The sequence below is a fragment of the Oncorhynchus keta genome, chromosome 26, assembly GCF_023373465.1.
Source record: "Oncorhynchus keta strain PuntledgeMale-10-30-2019 chromosome 26, Oket_V2, whole genome shotgun sequence".
NCBI lineage: Eukaryota > Metazoa > Chordata > Actinopteri > Salmoniformes > Salmonidae > Oncorhynchus > Oncorhynchus keta.
In genome coordinates this window covers 39869219-39895516 of record NC_068446.1, presented here as the reverse complement: position 1 = coordinate 39895516, position 26298 = coordinate 39869219, and the positions used below count along the sequence as shown (strand labels likewise).

The window sequence follows — 26298 nt, the reverse complement described above, 5'->3', positions numbered from 1 at the left end:
TTAATCATCATCTCTTCAGTTAGTTTAGAACTTTATCAAAGTCTCCCCCTGAGTTCTCTCTGAATGTAGAAAAGCTGCTTTTGAGGGTTTCAATTAAACCAATACAGTCCGTCACAGATAATGTAGAGCTTTGTAATCCCTTCATTGCAAAATCACTAAATGTCAAAACAATTTACTAAACGGGACTAACAGGAATAAAAACGTCTTGTTCTGGATTTGTTGTAAGAGGTCATCGACCTCTAATTTGGTTCGTCCACAAGCCTCAAATTCTGCAAGAACCTCTGAAAATGGCATCTAGTGTTAACAGCACTTTACTCACAGACCCTGACTTTGAACTCCACCGTGGATCTTTCTAGATCGATACATGAGTCTAATGGGGATGCAACTCTTTCTGTACTTCTATGAATCCAGCATGTCTGTGGGATCCACTCATAAATGTGTGTAGCTGATGTATTACTGTGTCCAAAAAAAAGGTCCTGACACTTTTTCCGCGCTGCACAGAACCAAATTCAAACAGTGGGAGTGGCAATGCACATATACCACTTGCTTAAATGTTTTCTTTAGTAGGACAGGTACCCCTCCTCTGTTCCCTGATGTAACCGGTGTGAAATGGATAGCTAGTTAGTGGGTTGCCCGCAAATAGTGTTTATATCAGTGACGTCACTCGCTCTGAGACATTGAAGTAGTTGTTCCCCTTGGCTTTTGTGGAGCGATGGGGAACGATGCTTTGAGGGTGGCTGTTGTTGATGTGTGCAGAGGGTCCCTGGTTCGAGCCCAGGTAGGGGCGAGGAGAGGGACGGAAGCAACACTGTTACACTGACATGACTGAAGCGCCATCGACATAAAAACCCACACAGTGGGATCCAACTCCAGGGGTTACAACGCTAAGTATTCTCAGAGAGATTCCTTGTGCAGATAAATCAGCGGTTTCATTAAACCCGACAGCTCTTTTCTTTAATCATTCCAGCATGAATGTATTGGACGCACACAGCAATAAGTTGTTGTTTACATTGATCTTTATATTCATCTGCTAGTTTGGCAAAATACATGGAAGATGCAGAATGAACTTCATCTTTTATCCTCCACAGTAACAACGATGCTGCAACTCGTTCTGAATTCTGGGGCTCATAAGCCTGGCATTAAATCTAGAATCAGGTGACCTATCCCGTTAAATCTAGAATCAGGTGACCTATCCCGTTAAATCTAGAATCAGGTGACCTATCCCGTTAAATCTAGAATCAGGTGACCTATCACGTTAAATCTAGAATCAGGTGACCTATCACGTTAAATGTAGAATCAGGTGACCTATCACGTTAAATCTAGAATCAGGTGACCTATCACGTTAAATGTAGAATCAGGTGACCTATCACGTTAAATCTAGAATCAGGTGACCTATCCCGTTAAATCTAGAATCAGGTGACCTATCACATTAAATGTAGAATCAGGTGACCTATCACATTAAATGTAGAATCAGGTGACCTATCCCGTTAAATGTAGAATCAGGTGACCTATCCCGTTAAATCTAGAATCAGGTGACCTATCACGTTAAATCTAGAATCAGGTGACCTATCCCGTTAAATCTAGAATCAGGTGACCTATCACATTAAATGTAGAATCAGGTGACCTATCACATTAAATCTAGAATCAGGTGACCTATCCCGTTAAATCTAGAATCAGGTGACCTATCACGTTAAATCTAGAATCAGGTGACCTATCACGTTAAATCTAGAATCAGGTGACCTATCCCGTTAAATCTAGAATCAGGTGACCTATCCCGTTAAATCTAGAATCAGGTGACCTATCCCGTTAAATCTAGAATCAGGTCCCTACTCATCTGTGTGAACGTGCCTTTGGCATGCTGCAAGGAGGCATGAGGACTACAGATGTGGCCAGGGCAATAAATTGCCATGTCTGTACTGTGAGACGCCTAAGACAGCGCTACAGGGAGACAGGACGGACAACTGATCGTCCTCGCATTGGCAGACCACTTGTAACAACACCTGCACAGGATCGGTACATCCAAACATCACACCTGCGGGACAGGTACAGGATGGCAACAACAACTGCCTGAGTTACACCAGGAACGCAGAATCCCTCCATTAGTGCTCAGACTGTCCGTAATAGGCTGAGAGAGGCTGGACTGAGGGCTTGTAGGCCTGATGTCTGGTGAGGACCTGCCTTACATCACCGGCAACAAAGTCGCCTCTGGGCACAAACCCACCGTTGCTGGACCAGACAGAACTGGCAAAAAGTGCTCTTCACTGACGAGTCGCGGGTTACCTCACCAGGGGTGATGGTCGAATTTGTGTTTATCGTCGCAGGAATGAGCGTTACACCGAGGCCTGTACTCTGGAGTGGCATCGATTTGGAGATGGAGGGTCCGTCATGGTCGGGGGCGGTGTGTCATAGTATCATCGGACTGAGCTTGTTGTCATTGCAGGCAATCTCAACGCTGTGCGTTACAGAGAAGACATCCTCCTCCCTCATGTGGTACCCTTCCTGCAGACTCATCCTGACATGAACCTCCAGCATGACAATGCCACCAGCCATACTGCTCGTTCTGTGCGTGATTTCCTGCAAGACAGGAATGTCAGTGTACTGCCATGGCCAGCGAGAGCCCGGATCTCAATCCCATTGAACACGTCTGGGCCCTGTTAGATCGGAGGGTGAGGGCTAGGGCCATTCCCCCCCAGAAATGTCCGGGAACTTGCAGGTGCCTTGGTGGAAGAGTGGGGTAACATCTCACAGCAAGAACTGGCAAATCTGGTGCAGTCCATGAGGAGATGCACTGCAGTACTTAATGCAGCTGGTGGCCACAACAGATACTGACTGTTACTGTTGATTTTGACCCCCCCTTTATTCAGGGACACATTATTCCATTTCTGTTAGTCACATGTCTGTGGAACTTGTTCAGTTTATGTCTCAGTTGTTGAATCTTGTTATGTTCATACAAATACATGTTTAAGTGTGCTGAAAATAAATGCTGTTGACAGTGAGAGGAGGTTTCTTTTTTTTTGCTGAGTTAATATGTTTACTACACTGTGTTGTCGTGTGAGCAGCACTTCAGGGAATGCTAGTTGGTTGTAGCGTCGACTGATGTATGAATGGTAATATGACTGGCTCGGACACCCTGTTTCCTGTTGGGGCAGAACAGGAAGAGAGAGTGGAGCAGTGTCAGATGGTAGAGATGATAGACTAGATCCTCTGGCCGGACCTCAGGGTCCCAGGAGGACTAGGCTAGATTGAGCTAGTAGTATTGAGTGATGCAACTGTGGCAGTAACACAGTTCCAGGTTCAGTTTTGACTCGGTCTGTGTCACAGCCATTGTTACAATGGGAATTAGAAAACCAGTGCTCCAGTGCCTTAGAGCACATCTCCCAATTGCTTGATTCAGAAATGTTTTAACATAACAGCAGAGAAGATTTTTAAGTCCTGTTACCATGCAGAACCAAACAATCAGTGCGCAGTAGAATTAGCTTGACACCCAGTTGGGGATTACCAGGAAGTATTAAATCAGATTAGTTCCCCCCTCAAATGCAGCTGTTTACAGTACAGACCATGATAAAGACCATTTTAAAGACCCTTATAAACATCATTATAAAGACTATTGTAAAGACTATTTTAAAGACTATTTTAAAGACCATTGTAAAGGCCATTGTAAAGGCCATTGTAAAGGCCATTGTAAAGACTATTTTAAAGACTATTTTAAAGAGAATTTTAAAGACCATTATAAATACTATTATAAAAACCATTACGAAGACCATTAGAAATACTATTATAAAAACCATTACGAAGACCATTATAAATACTATTATAAAAACCATTACGAAAACCATTATAAAGGAGGTAACTGACAAAAATAGCTGTTAGCCGCCCCACTCCCATGATCCCAGTGGATGGATGAGTGGTCACATGTGTGTGCAGTGACATCTGCCTCTCTCAATGAGCTAGCTGTCTGTCTGTCTGTCTGTCTGTCTGTCTGTCTGTCTGTCTGTCTGTCTGTCTGTCTGTCTGTCTGTCTGTCTGTCTGTCTGTCTGTCTGTCTGTCTGTCTGTCTGTCTGTCTGTCTGTTCTGCTCTATATAATAAGCTACCCGTGTCAGTCAGAAAGGGGGAGGGCTGTTGTTATCTAGACTGACTGACCTGTGTCCTTGAACTTGTCTTTGAAGGTGAAGGAGGAGATGCTGTTCGAGGCTCTGACCACCAGGAAGACGGTGACTGTGGGAGAGAGGCTGATCGTTCCGTACAAACTGGCCGAGGTGAGCACGACATTTCCCGCCCTGCTTACGATAACAAACACTACCACAACAACAAAATATAATAACACAACTGTACCGCACCACACAAACGGCTTTGAACCCTATCTGACCCCAAAGTGACATCAACACGGCCTCAGAACATCAGAACTCTTCTACAGAATCATTTCTAGAGTTCTGTTTATGAATTGCTGAGGACTCTCCTTTTGTATTTGCTTTCCTGACGCCAAAACTCAAAGGCTTTTGTAGTCATTGGGGGGGTGTACAGTCAAAGATTGTCTATTATGTTGACAAGACTGTCAAGTGACCATTCCAACAATGGAAATACATGTCCTCAAAGATGGGAGGCAGGCGGGATGGAAGGAGGCGAGATCAGGTGGAACCATTCTAGCCAATGAGAGGGCAAGATATGCGTGTGAACAACAGGCCATCGATAGAGGACTCATCTTTGTGTTTGTACCATTATAGCGTCTGTAACAGCATGGGCAGTGCCATTGAGGCTATCTCCATTTTTCCATTTTAAAGTCAGTTTTCTTCTTCTTCTTCATTGGCTAATTGTTCCCAACTCATAGGAATCCCCACCCAGTTGACTACTTTAAAATGGTGGAAGCCCTCAATGGCAATGTCCATGCTAAAACAGGTTATAAAGCTAAAGCAGGTTATAACTCCAATATGAAGTAGTTTTATTTTTTCTTCCAAAGTTGACCAAATGCCACGTGCGTACACTTATATCAGTGCATTTCTAACAACCTAAACGTTACGAAACTTCTATTGCATGAAATAAGCCTCATGTAGCAAATTAGCAATTACTTTTATCGTTGACCAAATTTGACACTCATTGACCACCAAAAATTCATCGTTTTGGGGGCTTATTTTCGAGAACAGATTTTGGTCAGAGTAAAACCTCCCGTGTGGCTCAGTTGGTAAAACCTCCCATGTGGCTTAGTTGGTAGAGCATTACACTTGCATCGCCAGGGTTGTGGGTTTGATTCCCAAGAGTGGACCTTCCTACTGTAAGTCGCTCTGGATAAGAGTGTCTGCTAAATGACTCAAATGTAAAATCCCAAAAGGCCTCAAGAAAGCAAAACAGAGTGGCTTTGTTTGGTTGCAGAATGCATCAGCGGCCAGGGATTGTGAGGGGCAGTCTCAGGAGGATTTGTTCTGGCCCCGCTGCCTCAGGGTTGTGTTGTTGGTGCTGTCTTCCTCTGTGACTTCCTGTTTCCTGTGAGGTTTACTTATGTGGCATGTTTCAGTCTGTTTTCTTCTGTTTTGTGCATAATGAACACAGCCCAGGTCAATTTAATAACTAACATTAGCTATCAACGGTTTCATACGAGTTCCTGTTTTCGCTGTCTGTCTTTGACTGGAATATACAGTCAAATATAAAGTTTGGGCCAGAAACCAAATCCTGTCAGCTCCCCTGATATCTCACTTGACAAGCCCCACACACATCCACTGAAGACACACAAAAGCCAGAGATTGTGCTCCTCATTCACTCAAATGGCAAATACAGTTGAAGTCGGAAGTTTACAGACACTTATGTTAGAGTCATTAAAACTCATTTTTCAACCACTCCATAAATGTCCTGTTAACAAACTGTAGTTTTGGCAAGTCGGTTAGGACATCTACTTTGTGCATGACACAAGTAATATTTCCAACAATTGTTTACAGACAGATTATTTCACTTCTAATTCACTGTATCACAATTCCAGTGGGTTAGAAGTTTACATACACTAAGTTGACTGTGCCTTTAAACTGCTTGGAAAATTCCAGAAAATGATGTCATGGCTTTAGAAGCTTCTGATAGGCTAATTGACATAATTTGAGTCAATTGGAGGTGCACCTGTGGATTCATTTCAAGACCTACCTTCAAACTCAGTGCCTCTTTGCTTGACATCATAGGAAAATCAAAAGAAATCAGCCAAGACCTCCACAAGTCTGGTTCATCCTTGGGAGCAATTTCCAAACACCTGAACGTACCACGTTCATCTGTACAAACAATGGTATGCAAGTATAAACACCAAGGGACCATGCAGCCGTCATACCGCTCAGGAAGGAGACGTGTTCTGTCTCCTAGAGATGAACGTACTTTGGTGCGGAAAGTACAAATCAATCCCAGAACAACAGCAAAGGACCTTGTGATTATGCTGGAGGAAACAGGTACAAAAGTATCTATATCCACAGTAAAACGAGTCCCTATATCGACATAACCTGAAAGGCCGCTCAGCAAGGAAGAAGCCACTGCTCCAAAACCGCCATAAAAAAGCCAGACTACGGTTTGCAACTTGCACATGGGAACAAAGATCGTACATTTTGGAGAAATGTCCTCTGGTCTGATGAAACAAAAATAGAACTGTTTGGCCATAATGACCATCGTTATGTTTGGAGGAAAAAGAATCAGGCTTGCAAGCCGACGAACACCATCCCAACCATGAAGCACGGGGGTGGCTGCATCATGTTGTGGGGCTGATTTGCTGCAGGAGGGACTGGTGCACTTCACAAAATAGATGGGATCATGAGGCAGGAAAATTATGTGGATATATTGAAACAACATCTCAAGACATCCGTCAGGAAGTTAAAGCTTGGTCGCAAATGGGTCTTCCAAATGGACAATGACAACAAAGTCACGGTATTGGAGTGGTAATCACAAAGCCCTGACCTCAATCCTATAGAAAATTTGTGGGCAGACCTGAAAAAGCATGTGCGAGCAAGAAGGCCTACAAACCTGACTCGGTTACACCAACTCTGTCAGGAGGAATGGGCCAAAATTCACCCAATATATTGTGGGAATCTTGTAGAAGGCTACCCGAAAAGTTTGACCCAAGTTAAATCATTTAGAGGAAATGTAACCAAATACTAATTGAGTGTATGTAAACTTCTGACCCACTGGGAATGTGATGAAAGAAATAACAGCTGAAATAAATCATTCAACTATTATTCTGACATGTCACATTCTTAAAATAAAAGTGGTGATCCAAACTGACCGAAGACAGGGAATTTTTACTAGGATTAAAAGTCAGGAATTGTCAAAAACTGAGTTTAAATGTATTTGGCTAAAGTGTATGTCAACTTCCAACTTCAACTGTATGTGTCAACAGCATCCTTGGGAAAATCCTCTGGATTATCATTATCAGCAGACTCGTATATTTCCTAAATGAAAACAATGTACTGAGCAAATGTCAAATTGTCTTTTTTTTTAACCAAATTACTGTACGACAGACCACGTATTCACCCTTGCACACCCTGATTACTGTACGACAGACCACGTATTCACCCTTGCACACCCTGATTACTGTACGACAGGCCACGTATTCACCCTGCACACCCTGATTACTGTACGACAGGCCACGTATTCACCCTGCACACCCTGATTACTGTACGACAGGCCACGTATTCACCCTGCACACCCTGATTACTGTACGACAGGCCACGTATTCACCCTGCACACCCTGATTACTGTACGACAGGCCACGTATTCACCCTGCACACCCTGATTACTGTACGACAGGCCACGTATTCACCCTGCACACCCTGATTACTGTACGACAGGCCACGTATTCACCCTGCACACCCTGATTACTGTACGACAGGCCACGTATTCACCCTGCACACCCTGATTACTGTACGACAGGCCACGTATTCACCCTGCACACCCTGATTACTGTACGACAGGCCACGTATTCACCCTGCACACCCTGATTACTGTACGACAGGCCACGTATTCACCCTGCACACCCTGATTACTGTACGACAGGCCACGTATTCACCCTGCACACCCTGATTACTGTACGACAGGCCACGTATTCACCCTGCACACCCTGATTACTGTACGACAGGCCACGTATTCACCCTGCACACCCTGATTACTGTACGACAGGCCACGTATTCACCCTGCACACCCTGATTACTGTACGACAGGCCACGTATTCACCCTGCACACCCTGATTACTGTATGACAGGCCACGTATTCACCCTGCACACCCTGATTACTGTATAACAGGCCACGTATTCACCCTGCACACCCTGATTACTGTATGACAGGCCACGTATTCACCCTGCACACCCTGATTACTGTACGACAGGCCACGTATTCACCCTGCACACCCTGATTACTGTACGACAGGCCACGTATTCACCCTGCACACCCTGATTACTGTACGACAGGCCACGTATTCACCCTGCACACCCTGATTACTGTACGACAGGCCACGTATTCACCCTGCACACCCTGATTACTGTATAACAGGCCACGTATTCACCCTGCACACCCTGATTACTGTATGACAGGCCACGTATTCACCCTGCACACCCTGATTACTGTATACAGGCCACGTATTCACCCTGCACACCCTGATTACTGTATGACAGGCCACGTATTCACCCTGCACACCCTGATTACTGTATGACAGGCCACGTATTCACCCTGCACACCCTGATTACTGTACGACAGGCCACGTATTCACCCTGCACACCCTGATTACTGTACGACAGGCCACGTATTCACCCTGCACACCCTGATTACTGTACGACAGGCCACGTATTCACCCTGCACACCCTGATTACTGTATAACAGGCCACGTATTCACCCTGCACACCCTGATTACTGTACGACAGGCCACGTATTCACCCTGCACACCCTGATTACTGTATGACAGGCCACGTATTCACCCTGCACACCCCGATTACTGTACGACAGGCCACGTATTCACCCTGCACACCCTGATTACTGTACGACAGGCCACGTATTCACCCTGCACACCCTGATTACTGTATGACAGGCCACGTATTCACCCTGCACACCCTGATTGACAAACAAAAAAACAAAAAACAAAGGCAAAGTCTTCTCATCCTTTTTAGATTTTGACTCAATTTGGCATGAAGGCCTGCTATACAAATTGATGAAAAGTGGTGTTGGGGGAAAAACATACAATATTATAAAATCCATGTACAAAAACAAAATTGGCAAAAAACACACATTTCTTTCCAAAGGCCCATGGGGTGAGACAGGGATGAAGCTTAAGCCCCACCCTCTTCAACAAATATATCATGAATTGGCGAGGGCACTAGAACAGTCTGCAGCACCTGGCCTCAACATACTAGAATCTGAAGTCAAATGTCTACTGTTTGCTGATGATCTGGTGCTTCTGTCCCCAACCAAGGAGGGCCTACAGCAGCCCCTAGATCTTCTGCACATATACTGTCAGACCTGGGCCCTGACAGACCTGGGCCCTGACAGACCTGGGCCCTGTCAGACCTGGGCCCTGACAGACCTGGGCCCTGACAGACCTGGGCCCTGACAGACCTGGACCCTGAGACCTGGGCCCTGACAGACCTGGGCCCTGACAGACCTGGGCCCTGACAGACCTGGACCCTGACAGACCTGGGCCCTGTCAGACCTGGGCCCTGACAGACCTGGGCCCTGACAGACCTGGGCCCTGACAGACCTGGGCCCTGGCAGTAAATCTCAGTAAGACAAAAACAGTGGTCTTCCATAAAAGGTCTAGTTGCGAATACAAATTCCATCTAGACCACGTTGCCCTGGAGCACACAAAAAACTATACATACCTCTGCCTAAACATCAGCGCCACAGGTAACTTCCACAAAGGCAAGGCAAGAAGGGCCTTTAATGCCATCAAAAGGAACAGAATTCGACATACCAAGAATTCAGAAAATAATATATGCCATTTAACTGGCGGTTAGCATCACGGGGTAGTCACTAGCGTTTAGCATCACGGGGTAGTCACTAGCGTTTAACATCACGGGGTAGTCACTAGCGTTTAGCATCACGGGGTAGTCACTAGCGTTTAGCATCACGGGGTAGTCAATAGCGTTTAGCATCACGGGGTAGTCACTAGCGTTTAGCATCACGGGGTAGTCACTAGCGTTTAGCATCACGGGGTAGTCACTAGCGTTTAGCATCACGGGGTAGTCACTAGCGGTTAGCATCACGGGGTAGTCACTAGCGTTTAGCATCACGGGGTAGTCACTAGCGTTTAGCATCACGGGGTAGTCACTAGCGTTTAGCATCACGGGGTAGTCACTAGCGGTTAGCATCACGGGGTAGTCACTAGCGGTTAGCATCACGGGGTAGTCACTAGCGTTTAGCATCACGGGGTAGTCACTAGCGGTTAGCATCACGGGGTAGTCACTAGCGTTTAGCATCACGGGGTAGTCACTAGCGTTTAGCATCACGGGGTAGTCACTAGCGTTTAGCATCACGGGGTAGTCACTAGCGTTTAGCATCACGGGGTAGTCACTAGCGGTTAGCATCACGGGGTAGTCACTAGCGTTTAGCACCACGGGCACTAGCGTTTAGCATCACGGGTTAGTCACTAGCGTTTAGCATCACGGGGTAGTCACTAGCAGCATCACGGGGTAGTCACTAGCGGTTAGCATCACGGGGTAGTCACTAGCGGTTAGCATCACGGGGTAGTCACTAGCGTTTAGCATCACGGGGTAGTCACTGGCGTTTAGCACCACGGGGTAGTCACTCAGCGTTTAGCATCACGGGGTAGTCACTAGCGTTTAGCATCACGGGGTAGTCACAAGCGTTTAGCATCACGGGGTGAGACTTTAGCATGCAGTCACTGCGTTTAGCAAAGTCACTAGCGTTTAGCATCAAGTCACTAGCAATCACGGGGTAGTCACTAGCGTTTAGCATCACGGGGTGTCACTGCAGCATCACGGGGTAGTCACTAGCGGTTAGCATCACGGGGTAGTCACTAGCGTTTAGCACCACGGGCCGTCACTAGCGTTTAGCATCACGGGGTAGTCACTAGCGTTTAGCATCAAAAGCATCACGGGGTAGTCACTAGCGTTTAGCATCAAGGGGTAGTCACTAGCGTTTAGCATCACGGGGTAGTCACTAGCGTTTAGCATCACGGGGTAGTCACTAGCGGTTAGCATCACGGGGTAGTCACTAGCGTTTAGCATCACGGGGTAGTCACTAGCGGTTAGCATCACGGGGTAGTCACTAGCGGTTAGCATCACGGTGTAGTCACTAGCGGTTAGCATCACGGGGTAGTCACTAGCACTTCACGATGACTATCGGATATGGCCGAGCCATTAGTAATAATATATAATAATAATAATATATAATATAATATATATAATAATATAATAATAATAATAATAATATATGCCATTTAGCAGACGCTTTTATCCAAAGCGACTTACAGTCATGTGTGCATACATCCTACGTATGGGTGGTCCCGGGGATCAAACCCACTACCCTGGCGTTACAAGCGCCATGCTCTACCAACTGAGCTACAGAAGGACAAAATGGGACAAACAACAAATTGAGACTGCATGCAGATTTCTGCAAAAAATATGCTTTGTGTACAACGTAAAACACCAAATAATGCATGCAGAGCGGAATTAGGCCGATACCCACTAATTATCAAAATCCAGAAAAGAGCTGTTAAATTCTACAACCAACTAAAAGGAAGTGATTCCCAAACCTTTCATAACAAAGCCATCACCTACAGAGAAATGAACCTGGAGGAGAGCCCCCTAAGCAAGCTGGTCCTGGGGCTCTGTTCACAAACAGACCCCACAGAGCCACAGGACAGAAACACATTTAGACCCAACCAAATCCTGCCAAATAGATTACACAGATCCACAAAGAATTAAAAAACAAATCCTGTTTTAATAAACTCCCATATCTACTGGGTGAAATACCACAGTGTGCCATCACAGCAGCAAGATTTGTGACATGTTGCCACAAGAACAAACACCATTGTAAATACAACCTATATTTATGTTTATTTATGTTCCCTTTTGTACTTTAGCTATTTGCACATCATTACAATACTGTATATAGACATAGAATGACATTTGAAATGTATTTTAATCTTTGGGAACTTCTGTGATTGTGTTCACTGTTATAACATGTAAAGGGCTTTATTGGCACGGGAAACATATGTTAACGTTGCCAAAGCAGGTGAAATAGATAATAAGTAAAAGTGAAATGAATCATCAGAAATGAACAGTAAACATTACACTAGTTTCAAAGGAATAGAGACATTTCAAATGTCATTATGGCTATGTACAGTGTTGTAACGATGTGGAAATAGTCTCTCTCTCTTTCTTTCTTTCTTTCTTTCGTCTGAAGCAAGCTTGTGGAATCCATGACTTTCTGCCATAATATTAAACCCTTTTATTGTACAAGGGCCCATGAAGAAAGGGCTTGGCAAGTGTAGCATCTTTTCTCTCAAAATCATTTCCCCTCCTGGACAAAAGTATCTCCCGGGTAGCTGTCCCGTCACACTGGGGTTCAGATGGACCCGATTTGGGAGAGGTCCTGTTCCATTGTCTCCTTCTGGCCCCTAATACTGTTTTATTTTTTATTTTTTAAAGACTTGAGTGGTTGGATACCTGTCTGTTTCCTGCTGCATGCTGGCTAATGAGAGAGGAAGACTAGCTATGGCCTGCTGCATGCTAGCTAATGAGAGAGGAAGACTAGCTATGGCCTGCTGCATGCTAGCTAATGAGAGAGGAAGACTAGCTTTGGCCTGATGCGTGCTAGCTAATGAGAGAGGAAGACTAGCCTTGGCCTGCAGCATGCTAGCTAATGAGAGAGGAAGACTAGCCTTGGCCTGCAGCATGCTAGCTAATGAGAGAGGAAGACTAGCCTTGGCCTGCAGCATGCTAGCTAATGAGAGAGGAAGACTAGCTATTGCTTTCTTCATGCTAGCTAATGAGAGAGGAAGACGGTGTTGTTTTAATTAACCCCAGCTCTGCTGTGTATGTGTGTGTGCGTGTAGTGTGTGTAGATAAGCTACACTGACTCACTGTTGATTTGGCTCCATATAATCAGATTCCACCACTTCCTGTTTCCTGTTTTTAAAGTGAGACCGTTTGGAGGATAAGGAACTTCTTAAACCATGCATTCATGTGCTTTAGATTAAATGTTGCCACGCTATATCACAACTATGTTTATATCTTTGTAGCTAACACAGAGACACACACACACAATCAAACACACACTTTCCTATAAACTCACATCAAAAACAGGCATCCAATTGGACACAAATGCCTCAAACACAGCCACCCCGTGCGGAGAAGAGGCTAGCGAGCCATATGCAGTGCGGGCTCATGCAGGGTGTTGTTTTACACCTCCCGTGGCTCGCGGAGCGTGTTTGTAAGCCATTAGTCGAGAAAGACCACGGCTCTCTGTGTTTTGGTCTCCCCGGCATAGGCTTCTAATGATCAAACTCCAACCAAGACCTCATTACAGGCTCTAAACTCTCTCTGATAACTTCCCTCTTATTATTTAGGGTGGCCCTCCTATAAAAACAACGTTTGTTTTGAGCAAATGTTTTCTCTCCATCCATTCCATATCTAACTCAACACTCCCATTGTGGTAAATCATTTAATTGTGTTTGACTTGTGATGTTTCGTGACAGTGGATGTTCGTTCAAACAAGACGTCATCGCAAATGTTATTTTTATCGTGTTTGAAAATCCCAGGATGGACCTTTTGAGCAGTTTTGATTGGGCTGCATAATACATGTGAACTTATATCACCTTTGAGAGCAGGAAACAGGAAACAGTGAAGCTCATTCCTCTAAAAATAACGATGAGGTCAATAATGCAGTAGGCTTTTTAAAACACATTTTTACTTGGTCACAATTCTCTGCTTCCCAGAACGTAGTTGAAATGACCTGTACATATGGGACGTGTTTAGGGACATGCAACATTGTTTATTAGAAATGTGTGGTATATATATATATATATATAACATTTTTTCTTCATCGTGAATCTGTGCTCCCCCTGGACCTAGACGAAGCAGTTTAAACTCACTTACTGCCTGCAAACACTCTACTGTACATTCGGGGTGTGTTCAGGGGCATGCAAGGTTACAGAAGGTTCATATACAGTATAGTATGTAGGCAACATTCTCAACATTCTCTGTCATGTAGAGTATGAAAATGGTGTCAGCTCTATAAACTGTTACAGTTGCACCACAGACCTACACGTAACTGCCAGAATAAAGGAAACATCAACATAAAGTGGGCATTGAGCCACCATGAGCCAGAATAGCTTCATATATCTTACGTGTCTGAACTCTATTGGAGGGATGTGACACCATTCTTCCACAAGAAATGTAATCATTTGGTGGTGGAGGTGAAAAACATGCGCTGCTCCAGAATTTTAGATAAGATTTAATTGGGTTGAGATCTGGTGACTGAGACAGCCATGGCCCGTCCAGAATTTTTTTATACATGACCCTAAACATGATGGGATGTTAATTGCTTAATTATCTCAGGAGCCACACCTGTGTGGAAGCACCTGCTTTCAATATACTTTGTATCCCTCATTTACTCAAGTGTTTCCATTATTTTGGCAATTACCTATATGTTACATGTTGGACCTGCCTCCCGTTACAACATAGACTTACATGTAGGCTAAATGCCAAAACTACCAGCATTAACAAAACATGTAGGCTAAATGCTAAAACTACCAGCATTAACTATTTGGCAACTTTAAGTTGTGAATGATACAAACCTTACAATGTGTTAGAAATCAAAATGTATATGGGCTGTATGATGATTTGAGAAAGTAGTTTAAAAAATGTTTGCTCTCTGTTCCTAACCTCAGGCTGCACAGCTGTTCTCTCATCAAGTGATCATATTTTCACCCATCAGACTCATCTCAATTGAATTGTGTCTTTACTAATATGTAACATTATTTTAGATTTAGAATGGACCACTATCAAATGGGCAGGAACAGGGTCAGGGGAAAGAATACGGCATCTGTACGCACTCGAATAACAAATGAAGGCCTCGCGCTTTCCCGCCGGTCCGTTTTGTAGGCTATTTCGGTTTTATAGCGGAGCATGTGCTTAATATGAACAGCCTGAGAAATAAATATAAGAATACACTCCATGCATCAAGCACTGTTTGAGGAGCATGCCCTCGCTGGGCCACAGCTGATATTCCACCCAAACTCTGTATGCCATGAGCTCTCCAACCCTGTTCCTGCAGCTACCCAGTGCTTAACTTGGAAAACCAAGTGAAAGCTGTTCAGGAACATGGTCCTTAATGGCCTGGTACTCATGGCTCTATTGTCCCTCCATCAGGTTCTAATGACCTGGTACTCATGGCTCTATTGTCCCTCCATCAGGTCCTAATGGCCTGGTACTCAGGCCTCTATTGTCCCTCCATCAGGTCCTAATGGTCTGGTACTCAGGGCTCTGTTGTCCCTCCATCAGGGGCCTGGTACTATTATTGTTCCCCATCGGTGGCCTGGTACTCAGGGCTCTATTGTCCCTCCATCAGGTCCTAATGGCCTGGTACTCAGGGCTCTATTGTTCCTCCATCAGGTTCTAATGCCCTGGTACTCAGGGCTCTATTGTTCCTCCATCAGGTTCTAATGGTCTGGTACTCAGGGCTCTATTGTTCCTCCATCAGGTTCTACTCATAATCAAAAAGGTATAGTGCTTTTAATACTCACCTCACTGTGATGATCAATTTGAAAAAAATTCAACAGCAGTGTAAAACATGGTCATTTTAGATGTTGTTTCAAAGCTTAACACAATGAAATGGACAGCGCTTATCTATTACTTATCTAAGGTGATAAGTAATTCAAAACACACAAATGTATATTAGAACTTATGCAAAGAGTTATGAGGGGGAAAAAAACAGTGTAAAACGTGGAATTTGACTGAGGTGACTCATGTCTGACCAACCACAGCTAAACTGAAACGAACTCCACTCACATTAGCCCATATTCACCCTATATGAGCTACAGTAGCTACACAAAGCATGCATAAGATGGCCTACTGTTGGAGTAACTTTGTCGTCAATGTGGCAGTTGCCAGAAGGGTCCCTGTATACAGCCTCCCAGTCACAAAGATCATCCAGTCATTTGGGGACCAATAGAATTCTGTTTTGCTCCTCCACTGCCCAATCCCTTTCCATAACACTCCAAACTGCCAAAAGCTGATGGTCGTATCTCCAAGTCCTCATTCCAACTCCACTTATATTAGCTTAGCATGCCTTTCATCATCTGTAAGTGGAGAGCATATTTTCCCTTGGCTTGTTGAGGCACGTAATCGTCTGTCTTGGTACTGTTGTTTTTTATGGACAGCTGAAGTATCCAAAAAGTGATGTGTCTGTCTGGAGACACTTAAAGTTTTGGCTCTGAATCTCAAAACACCTAAATCTGTAGTGTTGTAGCACAGCAGGGCTTGGGGCATCATAGAAAAACCAGAAGGAACTTGTTTGCTGTTAGCTGGCATGCTAACAGACGTTACACTACTGTTGGCTAGCTAACATTGTTAGCATTTGAGGAACTTTTCTGGCATGCTAACATGTTACACTGACACTACAGTTAGCGCCTGTGGGCTTGGTAGGCTGTGAGCTAACCGCTATCAACAATGGTGTTATGTAGCGGATGTGAGACTTCTTGTGATGCGTAGTCTCCATATAGGTGGAAGTCTATCTGAACAAAGGACTATATAACAGCATTGTGACATTAGACCGACTGTCTGAAGAGTTATGGAATGTAAAGAGGGTAGTTTAATCTTCGAGTTCAACACCTCTACAGGTTCAGAGGGGAAAGATGAACCACATAAATACACTTGACAGAAAATACTTCACATTCCCCAATGTCTTGTGTCCTTGGAGATCAGGTCAGAATGCTGATGATAGAACAGATCAGGTCAGAATGTTGATGATAGAACAGATCAGAATGTTGATGTTAGAACAGATCAGGTCAGAATGTTGATTATAGAACAGATCAGAATGATAGAACAGCATTGATGATAGAAGAGATCAGTTGATGATAGAACAGATCAGAATGTTGATGATAGAAGAGATCAGGTCAGAATGTTGATGATAGAACGGATCAGGTCAGAATGTTAATGATAGAACAGATCAGAATGTTGATGATAGAACAGATCAGAATGTTGATGATAGAACAGATCAGGTCAGAATGCTGATGATAGAACAGATCAGGTCAGAATGTTGATGGTAGAACAGATCAGGTCAGAATGCTGATGATAGAACATATCTGAATGTTGATGATAGAACAGATCAGAATGTTGATGATAGAACAGATCAGAATGTTGATGATAGAACAGATCAGGTCAGAATGTTGATGATAGAACAGATCAGGTCAGAATGTTGATGATAGAACAGATCAGGTCAGAATGTTGATGATAGAACAGATCAGGTCAGAATGCTGATGATAGAACAGATCAGGTCAGAATGTTGATGATAGAACAGATCAGGTCAGAATGTTGATGATAGAACAGATCAGGTCAGAATGCTGATGAATGAACAGATCAGAATGTTGATGATAGAACAGATCAGGTCAGAATGTTGATGATAGAACAGATCAGGTCAGAATGCTGATGAATGAACAGATCAGAATATTGATGATAGAACAGATCAGGTAAGAATGTTGATGATAGAACAGATCAGGTCAGAATGTTGATGAATGAACAGATCAGAATGTTGATGATAGAACAGATCAGGTCAGAATGCTGATGATAGAACAGATCAGGTCAGAATGTTGATGATAGAACAGATCAGGTCAGAATGTTGATGATAGAACAGATCAGGTCAGAATGTTGATGATTATCCACTTGTTCATTAGACTCTCTATAGTACACACGTCAAAGCTTGTTAAGGTGACATTGATCAGCTTAAATGCAGAGAGAAACACAGACTGTGGACCTTGGTTTTGCTTTGCTCAGCTGGTGCAATGCAGTACTGTTCAGAGAGCAGGTGTTGGCTGGGCTTCTGTCCTCTGTTGGAGAAGCAGATGGGGCAAACGATAGTTTATTCAAATGGACCCGCATCCCTGAGTCAGTGATACTGCAGATGGCAGACAGACATATATCTGGATTGAGAGATGTGTAAACAGACAGGGAGACAGTTAAAATGGGTAGATGTCTATATAGAGACATATAAAGAGATGGAGCGATAATTATACAAATGGGAAGATATATGCAATAGGAAATACAGTAGAGACAAAGACAGACACAGGCGGACAGAGACAGACTGGCAGACCTGTACGTTGATGTAAAGACTAATACATTAGAATGCTAGATAGGCCTAGATCAACAGACTAATGCATTAGAGAGCTAGATAGGCCTAGATCAACAGACTAATGCATTAGAGAGTTAGATAGGCCTAGATCAACAGACTAATACATTAGAGAGTTAGATAGATAGGCCTATATCAACAGACTAATGCATTAGAGAGCTAGATAGGCCTATATCAACAGACTAATGCATTAGAGAGTTAGATAGGCCTAGATCAACAGACTAATGCATTAGAGAGATCACAGACTGCTTTGCTCAGCTGGTGCAATGCATAGATAGGCCTAGATCAACAGACTAATGCATTAGAGAGTTAGATAGATAGGCCTAGATCAACAGACTAATACATTAGAGAGCAATAGATAGATAGGCCTAGATCAACAGACTAATACATTAGAATGCTAGATAGGCCTAGATCAACAGACTAATGCATTAGAGAGCTAGATAGATAGGCCTAGATCAACAGACTAATACATTAGAGAGTTAGATAGATAGGCCTAGATCAACAGACTAATACATTAGAATGCTAGATAGGCCTAGATCAACAGACTAATACATTAGAGAGTTAGATAGATAGGCCTAGATCAACAGACTAATACATTAGAGAGTTAGATAGATAGGCCTAGATCAACAGACTAATACATTAGAGAGTTAGGCCTAGATAGATAATACATTAGGCCTAGATCCCAGATCAACAGACTAATACATTAGAGTTAGATAGATAGGCCTAGATCAACAGACTAATACATTAGAGTTAGATAGATAGGCCTAGATCAACAGACTAATACATTAGAATGCTAGATAGGCCTAGATCAACAGACTAATGCATTAGAGAGTTAGATAGATAGGCCTAGATCAACAGACTAATACATTAGAGAGTTAGATAGGCCTAGATCAACAGACTAATACATTAGAGAGTTAGATAGATAGGCCTATATCAACAGACTAATACATTAGAGAGCTAGATAGGCCTATATCAACAGACTAATGCATTAGAGAGTTAGATAGGCCTAGATCAACAGACTAATGCATTAGAGAGTTAGATAGGCCTAGATCAACAGACTAATGCATTAGAGAGTTAGATAGATAGGCCTATATCAACAGACTAATGCATTAGAGAGCTAGATAGGCCTATATCAACAGACTAATGCATTAGAGAGTTAGATAGGCCTAGATCAACAGACTAATGCATTAGAGAGTTAGATAGGCCTAGATCAACAGACTAATGCATTAGAGAGCTAGATAGGCCTATATCAACAGACTAATGCATTAGAGAGTTAGATAGGCCTAGATCAACAGACTAATGCATTAGAGAGTTAGATAGGCCTAGATCAACAGACTAATGCATTAGAGAGTTAGATAGATAGGCCCAGATCAACAGACTAATACATTAGAGAGTTAGATAGATAGTCCCAGATCAACAGACTAATACATTAGAGATTCACTTGTTGTGTAAAGTGCAGCAGATTATTTAATTCATGTTTGCCATTGTTGCTTGTATCTAATCTACATAATGTAAGGATTTCAACAACTGTGTGTGTGTGTGTGTGTGTGTGTGTGTGTGTGTGTGTGTGTGTGTGTGTGTGTGTGTGTGTGTGTGTGTGTGTGTGTGTGTGTGTGTGTGTGTGTGTGTGTGTGTGTGTGTGTGTGTGTGTGTGTGTGTGTGTGTGTGTGAATGAGAGAGAGGGGGAGGGGGGGTTACAGGAGGATCAACTCATGGTCCAGATTAAATGAATGTACAGTGTGTGTATAGCACTGTGATTGGAGCAGACTGTAAATTGCATTCATGTCTCATGATTGTGTCTGTGTGTGTAGGCTGGTACTGTTCGGGACTCCATGGCCAAATCCCTGTACAGCGCCCTGTTTGACTGGATCGTGTTCAGGACCAACCATGCTCTGCTCAACAACAAAGACCTGGAGCACAGTGCCAAGGTAGGATTTGGACATACACAACACACACAACACATCACACACAACACATACACAACACACACAACACACAACACACACACAACACATACACAACACACACACAACACATACACAACACACACAACACACACACACAACACATACACAACACACACAACACATACAACACATACACAACACACACAACACATACACAACACACAACACACACAACACATACACAACACACACAGACACACACACACACATATTTCATGCAAACTCTGACACACAGCAGCATACCGCCCTGCATCCCACTGCTGGCTTGCTTCTGAAGCTAAACAGGGTTGGTCCTGGTCAGTCCCTGGATGGGAGACCGCCCTGCATCCCACTGCTGGCTGGCTTCTGAAGCTAAACAGGGTTGGTCCTGGTCAGTCCCTGGATGGGAGACCACCCTGCATCCCACTGCTGGCTGGCTTCTGAAGCTAAACAGGGTTGGTCCTGGTCAGTCCCTGGATGGGAGACCACCCTGCATCCCACTGCTGGCTGGCTTCTGAAGCTAAACAGGGTTGGTCCTGGTCAGTCCCTGGATGGGAGACCGCCCTGCATCCCACTGCTGGCTGGCTTCTGAAGCTAAACAGGGTTGGTCCTGGTCAGTCCCTGGATGGGAGACCACCCTGCATCCTACTGCTGGCTTGCTTCTGAAGCTAAGCAGGGTTGGTCCTGGTCAGTCCCTGGATGGGAGACCACCCTGCATCCCACTGCTGGCTTGCTTCTGAAGCTAAACAGGGTTGGTCCTGGTCAGTCCCTGGATGGGAGACCACCCTGCATCCTACTGCTGGCTTGCTTCTGAAGCTAAGCAGGGTTGGTCCTGGTCAGTCCCTGGATGGGAGACCACCCTGCATCCCACTGCTGGCTTGCTTCTGAAGCTAAGCAGGGTTGGTCCTAGTTGTTCCCAGGATGAGAGACCAGATGCTGCTGGAAGTGGTGTTGGAGAGCCAGCAGGAGGTGCTCTTTCCTCTGGTCCCTAACAAAATATTCTAATTCCCTAGGGCAGTGATTGGGGACATTTCCCTGTGTAAGGTGCTGTCTTTAGGTTGTCATGACTCTTTGTGGTCACTTAAGATACCATGGCACTTATTATAACCCCAGTGTCCTGGCTAAATTCCCAATCTGACCCTCATACCATCATGGCCACCTGATTATCATCTCCAGCTTCCTATTGGCTCGTTCATCCCCCCTCCTCTCCCCTGTAACTAGACTGAACAAAAATATAAATGCAACATGTAAGGTGTTGGTCTCATGTTTCATGAGCTGAAATAAAATATTGCATACATTTTCCATATGCTTATTTCTCTAAAATGTAGTGCACAAATTTGCTTACATCCCTGTTAGTGAGTATTTCTCCTTTGCCAAGATAATCCATCCATGTGTGGCATATCAAGGCTGCTAATTTAAATACACAGGTGCACCTTGTACCGGAGACAATAAAAGGCCTCTAAAATGTGCAGTTTTGTCACACAACACAATGCCGCAGATGTCTAACGTTTTGAGGGAGCGTGCAATTGATATGCTGACTGCAGGAATGTCCACCGGAGCGGTTGCCAGATAATTTAAGTTTCTCTACCATAAGCTGCCTCCAACGTCGTCTCTCTCTCTCTCGGCTGGGGGTGAAATGAGGAAAGCACTGTGTGGGAACCGTGTGGCAGCTGGCTGGCTTTGCCCAGCGGGCATCCAAAGGATTAGATCACAGATCATATTTGCTTCTCTCCTCCCAAATCTGTGTGTTGGTGTGTCCACATGTGTGCCCAGAACATTGCTGCAAATGGCATTATGGCCATCATCTCTGTGTGTGTGTGTGTGTGTGTGTGTGTGTGTGTGTGTGTGTGTGTGTGTGTGTGTGTGTGTGTGTGTGTGTGTGTGTGTGTGTGTGTGTGTGTGTGTGTGTGTGTGTGTGTGTGTGTGTGTGTGTGCAAGTGTGTGTGTGCAAGTGTGTGTGTGCAAGTGTGAGAGAGAGCAAATGAGGTTAGATTTACACTGCTGTGGTTTGGGGTCATGTGAGAGACTCTGTTGTGTCCCTCGGTCCTCATCTATCTCTCTGTTGTGTCCCTCTGTCCTCATCTATCTCTCTGTTGTGTCCCTCAGTCCTCATCTATCTCTCTGTTGTGTCCCTCAGTCCTCATCTATCTCTCTGTTGTGTCCCTCGGTCCTCATCTATCTCTCTGTTGTGTCCCTCCGTCCTCATCTATCTCTCTGTTGTGTCCCTCAGTCCTCATCTATCTCTCTGTTGTGTCCCTCGGTCCTCATCTATCTCTCTGTTGTGTCCCTCAGTCCTCATCTATCTCTCTGTTGTGTCCCTCAGTCCTCATCTATCTCTCTGTTGTGTCCCTCAGTCCTCATCTATCTCTCTGTTGTGTCCCTCAGTCCTCATCTATCTCTCTGTTGTGTCCCTCAGTCCTCATCTATCTCTCTGTTGTGTCCCTCAGTCCTCATCTATCTCTCTGTTGTGTCCCTCAGTCCTCATCTATCTCTCTGTTGTGTCCCTCAGTCCTCATCTATCTCTCTGTTGTGTCCCTCAGTCCTCATCTATCTCTCAATTGTTGGGGGACTTCAGGTTGTGGTACAGCCCGTGATCAAACCAGGGTCTGTAGTGGAAGATTCATCAAGAGTTCATTGTCTTTGTTTCTGAGTTGAGTTATGTATTAAAATGTTTAATATTTCAATATAGATTTAACACATCTAACTAAACTCTCTCTTTCACTTCAGATTCTTTCAATTGGAGTGCTGGACATCTTTGGCTTTGAAGACTACGAGAACAACAGCTTTGAGCAGTTCTGTATCAACTTGGCCAACGAGAGGCTCCATCACTACTTCAACCAGCACCTCTTCAAGCTCGAACAGGTAAGGTCTCTTTCTGTGTGTTTGTCCACAGGAGGTTGGTGGCACCTTAATTGGGGAGGACGGGCTCGTGGTAATGGCTGGAGCGGGAAACAAGTGGAATGGTATCAAATACGTCAAAACACATGTTCTTGATGCCATTCCATTTGCTCCGTTCCGGCCATTATTATGAGCCGTCCCTCCCCTCAGCAGCCTCCACTGTGTGTGTCTGTGAGTCAGTACGCATGGACCACAGAATAAGGCGTGTTGACAGTCACACACCGACTGGCATTCCATTTTTAACTGTTTGAATTACAGTTTTGTGTGGACAATAAAGTTTCCTATTTAATCCAATGCTCCATGATGTAACAATAGAAAAAGAATGGGATGGATACAAGTTTAAGTATAATATGTCTGTGGGTCCGTCCATCACGGAATGTTGACTTGAATGGGACTGTCCATTCTAATGGTTGTAATCATTCTCTATGGCTGGCTCTTTAGTGGTGACGTCTGTCTCGTTAGTGGTGACGTCCGGCTCGTTAGCGGTGACGTCGGGTTCGTTAGCTGTGACGTCTGGCTCTTTAGTGGTGACGGTGACGTCCGGCTCGTTAGCGGTGACGTCCGGCTCCTTAGCGGTGACGTCCGGCTCGTTAGCGGTGACGTCCGGCTCGTTAGCGGTGACGTTCGGCTCTTTAGCGGTGACGTCCGGCTCGTCAGCGGTGACGTCCGGCTCGTCAGCGGTGACGTCTGGCTCGTTAGCTGTGACGTCTGGCTCTTTAGTGGTGACGGTGACGTCCGGCTCGTTAGCGGTGACGTCCGGCTCGTTAGCGGTGACGTCCGGCTCGTTAGCGGTGGCGTCCGGCTCGTTAGCGGTGACGTCCGGCTCGTTAGCGGTGACGTCCGGCTCGTTAGCTGTGACGTCTGGCTCTTTAGTGGTGACGGTGACGTCCGGCTCGTTAGCGGTGACGTCCGGCTCTTTAGCGGTGACGTCTGGCTCTTTAGCGGTGACATCTGGCTCTTTAGCGGTGACATCTGGCTCTTTAGCGGTGACGTCCGGCTCGTTAGCGGTGACGTCCGGCTCTTTAGCGGTGACGTCCGGCTCGTTAGCGGTGACGTCCGGCTCTTTAGTTAGCGGTGACGTCCGTCTCATTAGCGGTAACGTCCGGCTCGTTAGCGGTGACGTCCGGCTCGTTAGCGGTGACATCCGGCTCGTTAGCGGTGGCGTCTGTCTTTAGCGTTAGCGGTGACGTCTGGCTCGTTAGCTGTGGCGTCTGGCTCTTTAGTGGTGACGGTGACGTCCGGCTGCGTTAGCGGTGACGTCCGGCTCGTTAGCGGTGACGTCTGGCTCTTTAGCGGTGACGTCCGGCTCGTTAGCTGTGACGTCTGGCTTTTTAGTGGTGAGCGGTGGCGTCCGGCTCGTTAGCTGTGACGTCCGGCTCTTTAAGCGGTGGCGTCCGGCTCTTTAGCGGTGACGTCTGGCTCTTTAGCGGTGACGTCCGGCTCTTTAGCGGTGATGTCCGGCTCGTTAGCTGTGACGTCTGGCTCTTTAGTGGTGACTGTGACGTCCGGCTCGTTAGCGGTGACGTCCGGCTCTTTAGCGGTGATGTCGCGTCTGGCTCTTTAGCGGTGACATCTGGCTCTTTAGCGGTGACGTCCGGCTCGTTAGCGGTGACGTCCGGCTCGTTAGCGGTGGCGTCCGGCTCGTTAGCGGTGACGTCCGGCTCGTTAGCTGTGACGTCTGGCTCTTTAGTGGTGACGGTGACGTCCGGCTCGTTAGCGGTGACGTCCGGCTCTTTAGCGGTGACGTCTGGCTCTTTAGCGGTGACATCTGGCTCTTTACGTCAGAGTACATAACCTGTGTGTGTGTGTGTCCCATTGGGTTTGTGTGAGAGAGAGTCAGTGTGTGTGTGTGTGTGTGTGTGTCAGTGGGTGTGTGTTAGGGTCATACTGTGTGAGACAGAGAGTCACCGTGTGTGAGTTTTTATTTTTTTTATTTCACCTTTATTTAACCAGGTAGGCTAGTAGAGAACAAGTTTTAATTTACAACTGCGACTTGGCCAAGATAAAGCAAAGCAGTGCGACACAGACAACAACACAGAGTTACACATGGAGTAAACAATAAACAAGCTAATAACACAATAAACAAGTCAATGACAGTAGAGAAAATAAAGTCTATATACAGTGTGTGTAAAAGGCATGAGGAGGTAGGCAATAAATAGGCCATAGGAGCGAATAATTACAATTTAGCAGATTAACACTGGAGTGATAAATGAGCAGAGGATGATGTGCAAGTAGAGATACTGGTGTGCAAAAGAGCAGAAAAGTAAATAAAAACAGTATTGGGATGAGGTAGGTAGATTGGGTAGGCTTTTTACAGATGGACTATGTACAGCAGCAGCGATCGTTTAGCTGCTCAGATAGCTGATGTTTAAAGTTGGTGAGGGAAATATAAGTCTCCAACTTCAGCGATTTTTGCAATTCGTTCGAGTCACTGGCAGCAGAGAACTGGAAGGAAATGAGGCCAAATGAGGTGTTGGCTTTGGGGATGATCAGTGAGATATACCTGCTGGAACGTGTGAGTGTGTGTGTGTGTCCCAGTGGGTTTGTGTTAGCGTCATACTGTCTGAGACACAGAGAGTGTGTGTGTGTGTCCCAGTGGGTTTGTGTTAGCGTCATACTGTCTGAGACAGAGAGTGTGTGTGTGTGTGTGTGTGTGTGTGTGTGTGTGTGTGTGTGTGTGTGTGTGTGTGTGTGTGTGTGTGTGTGTGTGTGTGTGTGTGTGTGTGTGTGAGTGTCACTACATTGTCAATAGAGTGGATAGTGTTGTGAAAAAGGGCTATTTCCTCATGGTCAGAAGGAATGCAGTAAATGCATTGTTTACTGTAGCAGGTCAGGAATTTACGCGCGCTAAGGTTTCCAGACGTAGTGTTTTGATCTGGTTTTGATGAGGGTGTTTTGGCCCTCTTGGCACCCGACTCGAGTAAATCCGTCTGTCTCCCCTCTGTCTGTCTTTGTTTACCACTCATAATCACCTGGCCTGCTTTGGAAATGGCACCCTATTCCCTATATAGTGCACTACATTTGACCAGAGTTGGCACCCTATTCCCTATATAGTGCACTACTTTTGACCTGAGTTGGCACCCTATTCCCTATATAGTGCACTACTTTTGACCAGAGTTGGCACTCTATTCCCTATATAGTGC

General features: G+C 45.1%; 1 protein-coding gene across 1 annotated transcript in view; it reads left to right on the top strand.

Moving 5' to 3' along the window:
* LOC118378820 (unconventional myosin-IXAa-like) overlaps positions 1-26298 on the top strand; it is a 311583-nt gene that overhangs the window by 194798 nt on the left and 90487 nt on the right. Inside the window, 3 exon segments of the mRNA XM_052480840.1 lie at positions 4169-4258; positions 20123-20239; positions 22985-23119. Coding sequence (XP_052336800.1) covers positions 4169-4258; positions 20123-20239; positions 22985-23119 — 342 coding nt within the window.